Genomic DNA, 16,225 nt, shown 5'->3' on the forward strand with positions numbered 1-16,225 from the left:
TTGAGATCCTTTCATTTTAATACAACTATGGGTAGATATCATTTTCAGATTTAGGATCCGCATTCTCACATTTGTACAAGGTCGGATTTCGACTTCCGAGCCAAGAGAGAAGTTATTGTTGTCCCTTTATATCAAGTACTTGAAATAATTGCACAAAGGTCTTTCATCCGACCATCTCCGGATCAATATAATTACGAGGGTCGAGGGAATTAGCAAAAGTTTTGACGGATGCATTCTTTTTTTAAACTTGATAAAGACGTTACTCTGTAAACAGATTTACTCTGCCTTGGATACCAGAATCGGAGCAACAGGCCATGAAACATAAAGTAATCCCGTTGTATAAATTGAACCTGTTTATCCACAGGAGGTTTCTATCCGCGGGATGTAATATTGACTTAATTCCATTTGTTGTCTCTTTCAGATACTCGCAATGGCCTTTTCTATGATCCTCTTCCAGCAAATCCACTGGACTGGCAAAAAATACGACGCCTAAGGGCGCCTCAAAAAAAAAAAAAGACGTCTGTATACAGTAAATAAAATATACTTTGCCATAAAACTATGTCAAGAACCAAGGAATCCGAACATTGGTCTCCAGACTCCCGTCACAGTTGAAACTTTACCGATACCTGACTTATGTTTTTACACCTGCTATTAATTTGCCAAAGAAGAAAGGAAATGTTTAGAGCCAGTTTCCCGCTCTTAACAATCTTCTTGAACGTCTGAAGATAAAAAAAAACAAAAACAAAAAGACTTGAGCTTTGCTTACTAATAGACTTAAGACTCCTTCCAATACATGACGGATATGCTTACGCTTCTGGAACATTTTTGAATTTTCGAAAAAAATATAGGTCGAAGAACTTTACAAAAATGGATGACTTAAGAAAGCCATTGAAAACTGGATCCCACCATATCGGTGACATGATCCAGTTTGCATGGAATGGACTGAAAATTTTTTATTGTACCTTATGGGACACTTTTTTTGTTACTCTGATTAGAACTAGACATGTTTTTCAAACTTAATTGTCTTTATTTTTGCTTTTTTTTTTTGTTAATTTACCATAATTGTTCTTTTAACCACAAAACTACAGTTCTGTATGATCTTTAAAGGGTGCATCTGCAGTTAAGTAGGGTCCGAAATAAGTGTCTCTTTTTCAGATACAGTGTAGAAATTGAAAAACTGTTTTTTGGGGTTATATACCGTAGCCAAGTTACCTTTGAGCTAATCAAGCGTAAGGTTTGCATCAAAGATGTCACTGTTTTTTTACAATGTAAAGGTATATTGATTATATTGAGTTATTTTTATATATTCAAATGTTAATTTTTAAAGTGTTGTTCCACCTAAATTATATCATCAGGGATAAGAAAGTGACAACTATCCTGTAAATATGGAACAAAGAACTGTATTGTGTTTTTATCAGCCCGGACATAAGTATCCTAAGGGTTTGTGCACACTGAGTTTTTTGGAGCTAGTCTACTTTAAAAACTGGTTGAAAAATTGCTAAAAGAAATTCTTAATTTCTTTTGTATAAAACCACTATACTTTTGAACAATTTTTTTCCAATTCAGCTTTTGAAAAAGGACTGCTGGGGTAAAAAAGGAAGCAAGTTCTGATTTAGGCTCTGCCAAATTAAAAGGCTGCAAAAAACCACCAACTTTTCTAAGACGTTTCAAAAATTTTTAGAAACCGCTTCAGGAAACAAAAATTTCCTAAAATGTCTTGAAGCTGTTTCTAGTATAAAAATTGTTGGCTTTGACCCCCCCCCCCCAAAAAAATAAAAAACAGCTTTCTGTGCACATACCCAAAGGAATGGTGTTCATATTGTGACCCTTCTACTCCCCTTGGATCAAGTGATCATCTACAAGAAGTGGGGGGCTGCTATACACACTGAAATTTGACTGTATTATGCATTTTTACTAAGATCTCCATGGGTAAAATAGGGAAATGTAAGTCCTGCGTCTAGAACTGGCCCAAAATCAATGGGTACTCCCACTTTTGGGCAGGGTTTATATAAATCCTGCCTCTTTTCAGACCAGGACATGCCTGGATTATTTCCAAAAATGTAGGATTGTCTTAGTAAATTCAGTACTGTTGGCAACTATTATTATGAATGTGGCTCCTAAATTTGACATCTTTTTTCATTGTCTCTCTGTAGACATATGATTTGGGTGGAAATGCACTTCAAAGCACCAATCCATTTTGCGATATTTCATAATCTCCGAGAGGCATTAACAATACAGTGAATACTTGTCATAATAAGTATTGTGTACTTGAAGACAAAAAAAGCATGTTATTATTCCAGAGGGACTTGGAAAGAAGGTCTCGAAAATCTACACAGTAACCGCATATTCAGGTTGATGATGTTGACACTGATGAAAATATGTTTCTGTAAGTCGCAATTCATGATGTACCTAGCTGATGTTGCATCTAAAGAGACAATGACTTTTAGCTAAGAAGGAAGTTTTCTAACGGATGTCTATATTCAAGGAGTCCTAAAGTACGTTTGTAGCCAAAAAAGTGGTGGTAGGCTTAACGACATGTCATGACTATAAGACGTATCATGAGATAATTCTGGATGAACCAGTAATGAGGCATGTGAAGCCAATGGATTGTGTAGGAACTGATGGGGTAGTCATTTTATTTACCTAACCAGTATTCATGAGAATGTACCCTATCTGTTCACTGGTAGATACCTCTAACGTTGTCCATGAGTGGCCGAATTCTGCAGCTAGATCACATGTGAAGTCAATGTATTTTCTAGGAATTGATGGGGTAGTCATTTTATTTACACATCCAGTATTCATGTGAATGTACCCTATCCATTCTCTTGTAGATACCTCTAAACCTGACCACGAGTGGCCATATTCTACAGCTAGATCACATGTGAAGTCAATGGATTTTCTAGGAATTGATGGGGGTAGTCATTTTATTTACCTAACCAGTATTCATGAGAATATATCCTATCAGTTCACTATTAGTGAACGGTACCTCTAAAAGTGACCACGAGTGGCCAAATTCTACAGCTAGATCAAGGTCACGTTGCGGCAAATATCTGAGAATGATCCTTTTCGGAAAGGAAGAGGAAAATGTTTATGGCTCATATTGACCACAGTTTGATAGTTTCATAGTGTTTAAGGTTGAAGGTAGACTTAAGTCCATCGAGTTCAATCCATGACAACAGTTGAACAGATGTTCTTTGTTTATGAGTTTTGGTAGGATATCTGCTGGCCACCATGAGAATAAAAGCATGTGGAACAGTTTGCATGGATTATTGCTCTATCACATACCAAATGCAGATGCGTCCTTCCTTATCTTTCCTCTTGACTTCATATATCCTGAGATGAATTGAAAAAAAAGACAAAAAAACATGATTTTGTGATACTCTGTTGGGAGATGTTTAGGTTATAAGTGTATGATTTTGTGATACTCTGTCGGAAGATGTTTAGGTTATAAGTGTATGATTTTGTGATACTTTGTCAGGAGATGTTTAGGTTATAAGTGTATGATTTTGTGATACTCTGTCGGGAGATGTTTATGTTATATGTGTGATGTGAATTTTGCCCCGTGAGAGTTCTCCTAGCATGTCATGTACTGAATTTGCATTTTAAAAAATTTGAGGAAAGGTAAGAGGACACATCTGTATATATACAGACACAGACCTGTTTCTTTGCACACATTCTTTTCTAATGCATTTACAAACCGTGTAAAATATTTCAAAGGACATTCCCGCTAAACACTTCAGCACATACCTCTAAGTCTCATTGCTGCTTCTTTTAACAATGCCCATAATTTGGTCTGTGGTGAGGGCACTGCTTACATTTTGCTGCTTTACAAACTCGTGACAAATGAGCGAGAAGAAATAAGCAGTTTCTATTGATGTCCTTGTATTCATCGTGGATTTGCCCTACATCACAGCTTTTATCTAATCGTACTCATGAAATGGAATGAGTCATGTCCCACGCTAAACGGATGAGGAAAAACATTGGGGAAAATGTGTTTAACTAGAAAATATGTGACATTTTGAAACTTGTGTATCTTCTCTGTTGTTGAAAATATGACTGTACTAGAAGCTTCCAGTCATCTGGTGCTCTTGCTGGTGTTTTTCTCCTGTGACACCAGATGTAGAAACCTCGTATTAAATAACATTCCGACATAGAGGTGAAATTGAAATAATTCCACAGCAACTATTCATTGTCAAGCATTACAAGCAGCATACTCTATATTGAAATACCTAAAAATTAAATGTGTTGACCTAAGCACTAGAGTTGTGAAAAATAATTAGGAGGACCCTGGTCCCGTGGCCATGGCGGTACTCCGTGGCCGGCAGATCAGAACACTGCAAACTTCCTAATGTCGGTATCCCCGGCACACCTCTTCTGATTAGTAGGTTTACAACATCATGACTTTGTGGCACAACTCACTCCAAAATGTTTTGAGGGGGCTTACCAACCAAAAGAGGTGCCTGGGATATTGGCATGTAGGAGTAGAGGGATGCAGGGATGCTAGTGCAACATTACTCGCCTCCCCTTACGTCCCCTCTTCACCAGGGCAGAAGAAGATCTCTTCTCCAGATTGATGTCCTCAGAATTGATGGAAGAAGAAATGGCTGGTGGAAGGGGAGGCTGGATGGTCTTTGTTTAGAAAACTTCCTCCAGAACATGGAACCGGTAAGCAGTAACCAGGACAGATATCACGAAGGGCACAGGGCACTGATCCAGCTGCCAACTTGGCCACTAGACCAAGGTCCTGAGAATCAGCTCAACTGTAATAAGCAGAGAGAATCCAATTGAATTCCAGAATGCTTCGGTAATTCACTGTTAGTCCGCTAAGCCATCGTGTGATATAGTCCACTAAGTCATCGTGTTGAAAATATCACGTTAAAAAAGAAAAATGTCTTATCTATATTTTTTGGAGAAGTTTCCGTAAAACTAGTCATTCATTCATTATTTCTTTACTCTGCTCATTGTAAGTTTAAAGAGTCCAGTAGGCGTTTTTTTTTCCTACTGAGTAGGACCACCTACTGGACTCCTAATCCCAAAATAAGGAGATTTTTCAATGAATAAGTTACTAGTTACACCAAATCTTTTGCCATTAATGTAGATCAATTTGCTCAACTTCTGCTCTGCAACATGTTGCCTGCAAATTGGATTAAAAGAAACTCACAGGGCACCAAAGTGTATTCTTGTGTTAATCTGCTCTAAACTCGTCATAAAACACATTCACCGAGTGTGTTCCTTTAACATTGGATAGTCGTTAATTAAAATTTGGGCTATTTTGTGTGATTCAATGCACCAAACAACATTTTGTGCATAGATGGAACTGCCTGCAACTTGGCCTGACCTATTGTCATCTCAACATAGTAGTCAACAAAGCTCTAAGTAATGATATGTCACGCTTAAAGAGAATATCTGCCTTTGAACATGCTTTTTTAGGTACAGCATCTTGTGCTTTTTGAATAAATCTTTATGATCTCTGGAACTTCCCTTTTCCAATGCAGAGCTCCAAATTATCTGCACAGGAATAGAGCTAAAATTATTTATACCTAATGCCACCACTAGAGGGAGCCTAGGAGTTTAATGCATACCATTGAGATCTCCAGCTCCCCCTAGTGGTGGCTGCAGGCAGACAGAATATTTAAAATGAACTCTAAGCAGCTACTAATATAATACAAACGTAATCAGCACAGAGTGTTGAACCTATCTATTTGAAAAAAAAAATGTCTTTCAAGGGTGGAATTTTACTGTAAAGCATACATAACAAATCATAGTTTCACAAAAATATCATGTGAATTAATTTAGTTAACATGTTTATGACACGTCTGATTTATAGTTATCGGAGGGTCGCCAAGATTAGGAATGTATGCCTCTCTATTGTAATCTGATGACAGGAACTCATCATTTTAGGAAAATAATTGTCGGACCCCCAACGGGTGACATGTACAAGATCAACAGTGACTTTTAAGAGCCAATGTTAACAGTTCTAAAGAAATTACTTCAAAATATAAATGTTTTCAAAAATACTTCAAGAACTTAGGGAGAAGTGACTGGGCTTTGTTCTTGTATAAATCTACCATTCCTTTGAAATTCATTATGTTATTTTTTTTTATGAAAGAGGCAAAGATGTAGTATTAAATCTACATCCAAAATTCTGTGCTACTTCATTTTTCCACTCTGTCCACTAGGGGGAGCTTAAATAAGTAGACTCTGAGCTCTTAATCTCCCCCTAGTGGTGACGACAGGCAGCCAGATTTTTTTCTTTATCATATATCTCTATGGTTATGTTGAGGGAAGCTTCAACCCTTAAAGAGATATATTAGGAAATTAGTCATGAAGAGTATTGGACCGAAAATTGAAATGGTCTTAAAAGGTGTAAAGTCACTCTAAAGGGGTTTTCTTAATGTTGTAAAAAAATTTAAATTGCAAAGGGTTAATAAAAACAAACAACTTTGCAATTTACTTCTTATTAAAAAAAACATCGAATTCTTAATTCTGTTGTTTACTACACTTTGCTTAGGCTGCTGGACACCTCTACAGTGGTGAACAGTTTCTAAGGCAAGGAGAGCAGCACTTACAAGCTTTTTTCTATGGAGTTTGTAAGCGCTGCTCTGCAGTTAGCCAGATCACCGGATCCAGCCAGATCACCGGATCCACTTACAAGCTCTTTTCTCTGGAGTTTGTAAGCGCTGCTCTGGGGTTAGCCAGATCAATTGATCCACTTACAAGCTCTTTTCTATGCAGTTTGTGCTGCTCTGAGGTTAGCCAGATCGCCGGATGCAGCCAGGTTCAGTTTGTTCGTTCCTCAAGTGCTGCAGGAGCTACCTCTGTTTACAGCATCCGAGAGCGCACAGTACAGCCAAACAGTCAGGAGCGCAACAGAGAAAGAGAGAAAACCCTTTTAAGTTCCATGCCAAGTATATGTTTTTGGTGAAGATAATGTTGGTAAAAGTTCAAAAAAACACAAGACATAGAGTCATAACCAGAAAGGTTTAAGATACAGTTTACTTTAAATTTGAAGTGTTTTAAAAAGAAAAATAAATAAAAAAAATGGGACCATGTCAGATTTACGATTTTTACTATGTAAACTGACATAAGCATAATTGCTGCTAAAAAGAAACTTCTTTACCGAGGTCGAGGCCTAATTTAGAGTCTTCTTTAAAACAGAACTTGGTCTTGGACGCGGTTTTTAGATAAACCACTGTTGGTGTGTATGCCGACCCTTAAAGAAATTGTCCGGTTTGGAATACCTATTTTTAAATACACTATAGCGTTAATAGAGAAGGGTTCTCACCACAAAGAACATTTGGCTCTCTGGAGGACTGAGCACATCCATGGATTACATATGGAACCCATTGTTTTCATGTGCAATACTTTCTTTCTCCTGCGGTGGTTCTGTAGAAAAACTCTACACTTACTGCCAAGTGATTGGTGATGATCAACGTATCCTTCGAGGACCATAAAAACAAAAGCAAATTGGAAAGCTTTCTTAATGGGACTAACATCAAGTTGATGTTATTGATGTAGTTGTAGACTTACTTGACTAGTCCTTCATTATTAACCCCCTTTAATCAAAATACCTTTACATTTTTTTTATAAATTACCCCTTTAAATCAGATCCTTTTGAGGACCCTAAAAAGAAAAGCAAATTTAAGAACCTTCTTAAAGTGGCTAACATCAAGTTGATGTTATCGATGTAGTTGTAGACTTACTTGACTTGTCCTTCATCATTAACCCCTTTTAATCAAAATACCTTTTAACTCAATATACATTTTTTTTATATATAAATATTACCCCTTAAAATCAGATCTTTAGACTAGATGTTGTGGTAGACCCAAAGATTCCGTAATCTTCTTTCACTTGGAGTAAAAATTTGGTTCACCGAGCCACTCATGGGCCAAGACATAATGGCTTCTTAGGTGCCAGGGGTAGAGATGAGCGAACCTGAGGTTCGATGTTCAGAGTTCGGGTTCAGAAACCGACTATAAAAAAACCCCAAAGTTCGGGTTCGAAGTTCGAGTGAGCTACGAGTGTAGACCACTCAATCGAGCAGCGCTGTGCTTGGGTATGAGTGATACTCTGTCGTGTGCAAGCCTCTTGTAGTGTTTGAATGGCTCGCACTTGGGGTAAAATCAGAAGTAGTGTTCCCACACCCAAAAAAATGAAAACCCCTGCTCATACTCTCTCAGAAGTGTTCTGCTTATGGCTGGCTGCATGTGGGTGGAGCCACGAACTGCCCAATTACTGACTTTCACTGAGGTTCGGATCCAGTCAGGGGTCACAAACCAAACTTTTTTAGAGTTCGATTCTACCTGCCGAACTGAACTTCCAAAGGTTCAGTCATCTCTAGACAGCAGCAACGATGACACCCAGGACACTTTCTACCATCAATGGTATCCTGGTCAGACCCCGATAGTCAATACCTAAGAGGTAAATGAGTGGACTAGACAGTATTATCTAGTTAAATTGCTCCCTTTGACTAAGTTAGCGAAGTTAAAGGGATTGTATGAGAACTAGCACCACTCTTATTCATGGGCGGTGCATTATATTGCAGTTCTGCCCACGCTCAAATCAATATTAACATTTTTACATCTAAAATTTGCTAAACAAAAAAAATAAAAAATTAAGTTAGGCATTAAAAATATAATTATCTTTATATTTTTAGTATTTCAGCTACAGTATTCATCCATTTTAAAGTTCATACTTGATAAAATCTCAAAACGTACCTACAGGTTGGTTTTTGTAAAATGTATTTATATAACACATTCTTATAAAACTTGTAAATTTACAATTATTGAATTGCATTACTTTAAAATTATTTTTATAGCCATTTCTTCAATATCTTTTTTTTATTTTCTTTTTTTTTGCTGTGGTGGCATAGCCTATTTCTTTTTTTTGCCATTTATTTATTTTTTTGTTTTACAAATTAGGAAATGTTTTTGTTTTATTTTTTAGAAATTGTTACAATAAAATAGGTCACGCTTGATGTTTTTATTTTATGTTGTCGGCATGTTAGATTTTAAAAAAAAGGTACAATATTTACTTATATGCAGTGTACTGTAAAATAACTGAATACATAGGATTCACAAAAACCAACCATACAACATGTTGTAATATTTTATCATGTGAAAAATAATTTTAAGTTTGTCTTTGATTATTTCTTAGATTATGCATTGATTCTTTATTTTTTAAAAAATTGCACCTTTTTGCTTGTTATTATTACAGTGGTTAATTGTTTTATTAAAAAAAATACAAAAAAAAGGTTACATTTTCTTGGTATTTTAAGCATTTTTTTTCTCCGCTTTTAGCATGTTTTTGAGTTCATTGATCAAGTCAAGATACTTTACAGTATATATATGCAGAGTATATATTCACAGGTCAAACCTTACCATTTTTGGTTATCGAATCGTTGACAAATTAACTGTTTTCTAACCGTTTTCGATTTTCAGAATTTGGAAAAATTAACTTTTTTCCCTTCTCAAATTTAGAAAACTTATGTTATCTTTTGTTATTTAAAAAATGATGGCTTTGTTCATAATGGCACTTTTTTCCCTTTATTTTTCATTAGGTTTCTGTTGTTTTTGAATAATGGAGTCAAAAACACTGGAAACCTGATCAAAAGCTGATGGACCCTAGTCGGCGGGATCAGCACGGATTGGTTGGGATCCGTCCTTTACGAAAGGAAGTTATGGCAGTAGTGTGAACAAAGCCTGTAAAATTATTTTTATAACTTTTAAAAACCCCATGTAAATACACACAAAAAAAACACCCAACAGAATACTTAATGTTGACTGTAAAATAAAAAGTATTGAAAAGACAAATGTCTAACATAATCACTAAAATATTACACAAATAATAATCAGTCATTGTTCATTCATATTTTTGGAGAAATTGTTTTAAATTTGCAAATGTAAAAAAAAGGGTTTTTTAGAATTTAGAAATTTTGAAACTAAATTCCTGAATAACATATTTGTATTCTATACAGTTATATTTTAGATATTGCCATTATTTAGAGGCCACAATAACAAAGTTATTGGGTACGACAATTTTTTAATTACTAGAGATGAGCGAGTTGACGCAAGGCAAAATTTGGCTCCAATTTTCCAAAAAAATTTCAAATATTTTTACAATTTTTTGGGGGGATGAATCAAATAGCTGGAAAGGAGTTAAACAAATCTAATACCTCTCTGCTCCTCTATTCCCTGTAACTGTCCAGTTCTCGGTGTTGGGAAAAGATTCGAGAAGGTCTTAGGAAAGATGAGTATAAGTCTAATTTACCCCCTTAAATTAGCAAATCTGTCCAAATTGAATTTCAGGGAAATTAGTTCAACTCTACTAATTACAAAAAATATATATAATTTTTACAAAAAAATTTGCACCAAAACGGCATGTAAAAAAAAACAAAGAATAAAGATCACTTGTCTAATTTTCACAAAAAGTGTGTAATTAATTCATTATTAAGAATATTGTTTTTATTTTCCTTTAGTTAAAGTTGGCATCTCCAAATTAATTTTTTTCATTTTATTTTTATTTATTTTTCTGAAGGAGGTGTTAGCAATTTTTTTTTTTTTTGCTTAAATATCTGTTGAGCTTTTATTTTGTTTTTAACAATTTACACATTGTTTGTGCATTTTATCATGCTATGCATGCTGCTACTCTATTTTTATGCTAGGCCACCCTCTGCTTGAGGATATCTTTTCCAATATAAAAGGCATTGTTTGCTAGGTTTATATATCCAAATTTATTTATAAAGAATGTTTTTGTTTTTCGTGTCCATAAATCTTCATGTAAAAATTAGTTACATTTTTTGCCGGTTTGGTTAGGACTAGAGATGAGCGGATCAGGCAAAATCCAAACTTGCCAATTTGTATAGATTTTCCTAGGAAATGTAGCTAACTTCTCTGTGGATTGTGTCTTTCCAGATGCCAGAGCACAATATGTGTAAAAATAAGAAAATACCATTGTTTGTACCTTACTGCTCACCTCTCCAGCACCTCCACACCTCACTGTAACCCATCCAGTCCTCATTACATCTTTAGATTGTTGCCACTTGCATTCCTCATGTTGAGCCCTGACTTCCAGATCTGATGAGTCCCGGGAAGGTTTACGCACAAGTGCGCATCAAAGATCATGGTGTGCACCATGATTTCGCCAACCCACCTGGTTCCTCATCAAAACCAGAAGTCCTGGCCCTGCATGAGAGGCCCGGAGAACTCAACAGATCTGTCGGCAATCTGAAGAAGTGAAGGGAACCATACAGTTGATTGTGAGGGGCCGTAAAGGTGAGCAGAAAGGTGAGCAAAAAGGCGATTTATAAAGATTTGTTTTACATTTTGATGGTTAACGTCTCTGCAAATTTTGTGTCTTTCCAAATCACAGAGCATAATATATATTAAAATAAGAAAAACAAGAAAATACCTTTATTTGTAGTTTATGACTCACCTCTGCGGTCCCTCCACACCTCACCGTAACCCATCCGATCCTCATTGCATCTTCAGATTGTTGCCACTTGCATTGAATTCCCCAATCCTCATGTTGACTGGACTCCCAGGTCTGATGAGTTCCGGGACGGTTTGGCACAAGTGCGTGTCAAAGATCATGGTGTGCACCATGACCATGCCAACCCACCTGGGCCTCATCAGAGCCAAATGTCCCGTCCCAACAAGAGAGGTCCGGAGCACCAATGGATCTGGTGGCAATCTGAAGATGTGGAGACAACCGGATGGGTTAGTGTGAAAGGGCTGTAAAGGTGAGTGAAAAGGCGATCATAAGGATTTTTTTTTACATTTTGATGGCCTTTTATGAAAAAATGGCCACATTTCTGAATCCACGTGGAAGCAAATTACAAAAAAATTTGTATTTTGGCTAGTGCAGATCTTTGTAAAATTCGAGAAGTTAGTTCCAGGCAAATTTATTCTCTCATCTCTACTAAGGATGCTTTAAATAAATGGAATTGCCAGATTAGTGATTTATTGTTCTTTTTTTTTAATGCAAAATTGATTATCCCATAGTGTTTTATGGAGTAGCAATGGGTGAACATGATGAAATGATTTGTTCATCTATATTTTTCTTACTTACTAAGCTCCATTCGCAGGGGCAGAAATTTGGAGGTGAGTGGTGCAGTGCAATTCCATTTACAATGGGGCAAAATAAAAGCTGGTTAAAATTGCAAGTTTCCAATTTATGGATAACCATAAGGTGTCTTGCAACTTTATTTATTTTTTTTATTAATTACCGTAATTTACTGCAATTATATATTATGGGGTGCAAAGATAGTGTAAGAATTAGAAATTGCAGCCACAATGAACTAAACTTTAAAGTATGCGACAAACGATATTTGCACAATATAGGTATCGCAACACCTAATTCTACTGGAATAAATACAAATATTCTGTTACTATAATATAAAAAAATGGGATCTATCAAAAATGTCACATTTATAAAGTCATTCAGTTGTGTAAAATTGCTCTTTAAAAAATAAAATGTCAAAAATTGACTTTGAATCCTAAAATATAAATAAGCTGTTCTTTATAGGTACAATAACGAAGGTTTACCTACAGGAAATCTGTCAATGATATCATGTATTGTACAGGTTATATTGGATTGGGTCATTAAGAAAAAAGCACCTAAATTTACAAAAAATAACATCAATTCTTTCTCTGTTCTTTAACTGGGTAATATGTTTAACCCTATGTATAAAAGTTGAAGATATTTTTGTATGCCCTGCCAAATTCAACCATTTTTTTGATGTGGTAGATATTAGGATCCCAATGTGCCATTCCATCCAGGTTTTCTTTCACTCCAGTGTTCCTTCTATGCAATACTTACGTTAGCCTTTGTACAAATTATTTTGTATTAGTAATAATGATAAGAAAAAAAATAAACCATGTGATATAATAAATTTGATGTTGTCAGAGTGTATTTTTTAAGAAATCAAATGTGCCCTCATATTCCATCTCCAAAATGTATAAAGATTTACTAAGAAAAATTGTCAAATTTACCTTTAGTTTTAATTTTACATTCGTGAGATCCACCGTACTTTCAGAAGATGAAGGATAAACAAGTAGGTCAGACCGTTTCCAGTAGAGAAGATTTTTTAAGATGTTCCAGGTATGACTTTCCAATTTAAAGAAGTTGTCCACTACTTTAACATGGATGGCCTATCCTTAGGATAGGTCTTGAATGTCTACATCTCCAAAATTTATAGAGATTTAGTAAGAAAAATTGTCAAATTTACCTTTGGTTTTACTTTTACATTCGTGAAATCCACCTGACTCACAGAAGATGATGGATAATCAAGTAGGTCAGACCGTTTCCAGTAGAGAAGATTTTGTAAGATGCTCCAGGGATGACATTCCAACTTAAAGAAGTTGTCCACTACTTCAACATTGATGGGCTATACTTAGGATAGATCATCAACGTCCGACACCCGGCACCCCTAATGATCAGCTGTTCTTTTCTGGCAGCAGGCAGCCGGAAATGCTCAGCTCTGGAGCTGCCCTCATATTCAATCTCCAAAATGTCAATGATTTACTAAGAAAAATTGATCCACCGTACTCACAGAAGTTGATTGATAAACAAGTAAGTCAAACCATTTCCATTACAGAAATTTTTGTAAGATGTTCCTGGTATGAAGTTCCAGCTTAAAGAGATTGTCTATTTCAACATTGATGGCTTATCCTTAGGATAGGTCATGAATGTCTACATCTCCAAAATGTATAGAGATTTAGTAAGAAAAAAATGTAAAATTTACCTTTTTACGTCCATGAGATTTACTTTACTCACAGAAGATGATGGATAAACAAATAGGTCTGACCGTTTCCAATAGAGAAAGTTTTATAAGTTGTTCCTGGTATGAAGTTACAACTTAAGGAGGTTGTCCATTATTTCAGCAATGATTGGCTATCCTTAGGATAGGTCATCAACGTTGGACACCCGGCACCCCCAACGATCAGCTGTTCTTGATGCAGTCATCAGCAACAGGCGGCCGGAAAAGCTCAGCACGTCTTCTGATAGCGGCCGTGTACTGTACATCCACCTTCTGTTGATTAAAACCAGCCACTCTTACCCCAAACCCTTGACATGATTGAAAAATTTGGATCATTCTCAGGCTTTAAGTTAAACAAAAAGAAGTGTGAGATCTTGTTCTTGAGGGGAGGTGATGGTATTGTTGGGAGAAATCTTAGAGATGGTTGTATATGTGGGATCCCTATAGCACAGACATCAATCAAATATCTGGGAGTGCAGATAGGGAGAACGGTGGAAACAATTTATAAAATGAATTATGGCCCGCTGATCAGGAAAATCATAACACAACTAAGGAGATGGAAAGGCTTACCCTTACCATTGCTGGCAAGATGCCACTTGATAAAAATGATGAGCTTTCCTAGGCTGCTGTATCCCTTTTCAGACAATTCCGCTACTATTAAAACTAAAAGATGTTAACAGACTTAACGCAGCATATGCGGATTTTGTGTGGAGGGGAAGGAAACCCAGAATAAAATTACGAACATTGATGAAGTCAGTGGAGGAGGGAGGAATCAATTTCCCGGACGTTAGGGGGTATAACCTGGTGTGTATTATGAGACACGTGATCGACTGGTTGAGAGGAACAAGTAGACACTCAGATCATGACATGGAGAACAAATACGCAACACCATGGGACCTGAAGTCCATTCTCCACACCCCATTGTCTAGGACTGAGGGTCACATAAGAAACTCTATCATATTCCGAGACACCATGTTAACTTGGAGACTAGTTAGAAAGAAACTGGGACTTTCCTGGAAGGTGTCTAAGTATTTAAATCCCTGGGCATCCCCAAATTTCCCTCAGGGACGAGACAACAAGTTATTTCTGGGATGGAAAGAGAAGGGCATCAAGAGAATGCAAGATGTTATGAATGTGGAGGAGAGACGGTGGATGACAGGAAGGGAAGTGCTCGATAAATATGACCTCAATAGCATTCACATTATCCAGTATGAGCAATTGAAGTTTGGAGTAATCAGAGATCTTGGCGAGGTTGGAAGGGAACGGAACAAAAGTCCGATTGATGAGCTCCTGGAATGTGAGGTTACAAATGTAAATGTATCCCAAATTTACCGAACACTTAGGGAGGTATTAATATCTCGGGAGGATAGTTGTACCTTATCATGGGAGAAACAACTGAAAGGTCAAGAAGTTTTGGGAAATATATTGAAAGGGTGGGTCCAAAAGCGGAAACACATCACCAACGAGGGTTGGAGAGACACCCAGTTTAGGATTTTACATAGGGCTATTGTAGGTTTCAATATTCCGGGTAGAGATGCACGTTGTCCAAAATGTCAAACAGAGAAAACAGATATGCTATATGGACTCTGGGAATGTAAGGAAGTGCAGAGGTTCTGGAATCGAGTAAGAATGTTGGCCCAAACAACATGGGGGATATATTGCAGACCAGAATTAATGGTGTGGATTTTCCATTTCTTTGAGGGTGGAGTCAAAGGGGGATCAAATACTCGGGATAAAAGAAAATTTGCAATCATACATGACTTGGCCATGATAGCTAAAAGGTGTATCTTAAGACACTGGATACAGAGGGAGGGTCCATCTACAAAGGAGGTTATTGGGGAATTGCATGCTCTTCTGAAGCTGGAAAAATTGGAAGCGGAAAGGGATAAGGATCAAAAGACAGCCACGTTCTTTGGGAGATGGAAACATTTTATTGAACACCACTTCACACGGGGAGAAATCAATAACTTGGTGACACCTTTCATACACACGGAGTGGTATCTCCTGAATGAAATCCAGGGTAGCTTGGGCAACCTGAGGATCACTTAGTGGGGGTTCGAGAGGAAGGAGGAGGCGAGACGTCAAGGAAGTATTAAGACACATCATTGATTTTGGAACCACTAAAGAATGACACAGGGGTTTGAGAGACTATATTACATGTGGTTTATTTTGACTTTCTGGTTCGGTTTCATTATATGTCATTTTTCATGGAAGAACAATCTGGACTAGCAAGAGGGGGTTGTACCCCTTTTTTTTCTTCTTCTATACCATACTCTGTCAATTGATTGTCCTTCCCTTTAATCATACTCATTTTGTTACGGTTTTTATAAAATTTGGAAAATCAATAAAAAATGTTTGGAAAAAAAAAAAAAATCAGCCACTCTCAGAAGATGGAGCTAAGCATTTCCAGCCAATGAGAAAGGCTTATCACTTGGGGTGCCGGGTGTTGGACCCCGAGCGATCAGA

The 16,225-nt window shown here is 36.7% G+C and overlaps 1 protein-coding gene across 2 annotated transcripts in view; it reads left to right on the forward strand.

The window, feature by feature from the left end:
• TSPAN9 (tetraspanin 9) overlaps positions 1-12,892 on the forward strand; it is a 634,531-nt gene extending 621,639 nt beyond the window's left edge. For both annotated transcript variants that reach the window (XM_075344268.1, XM_075344267.1), the window contains one exon: positions 422-12,892. In XM_075344268.1, the coding sequence (XP_075200383.1) occupies positions 422-493 (72 nt within the window). In that variant the 3' untranslated portion in view covers positions 494-12,892. The remainder of the gene's footprint in view (positions 1-421) is intronic.
• Positions 12,893-16,225: the final 3,333 nt, after the last annotated feature.

Source organism: Anomaloglossus baeobatrachus, chromosome 4 (assembly GCF_048569485.1).
Source record: "Anomaloglossus baeobatrachus isolate aAnoBae1 chromosome 4, aAnoBae1.hap1, whole genome shotgun sequence".
NCBI lineage: Eukaryota > Metazoa > Chordata > Amphibia > Anura > Aromobatidae > Anomaloglossus > Anomaloglossus baeobatrachus.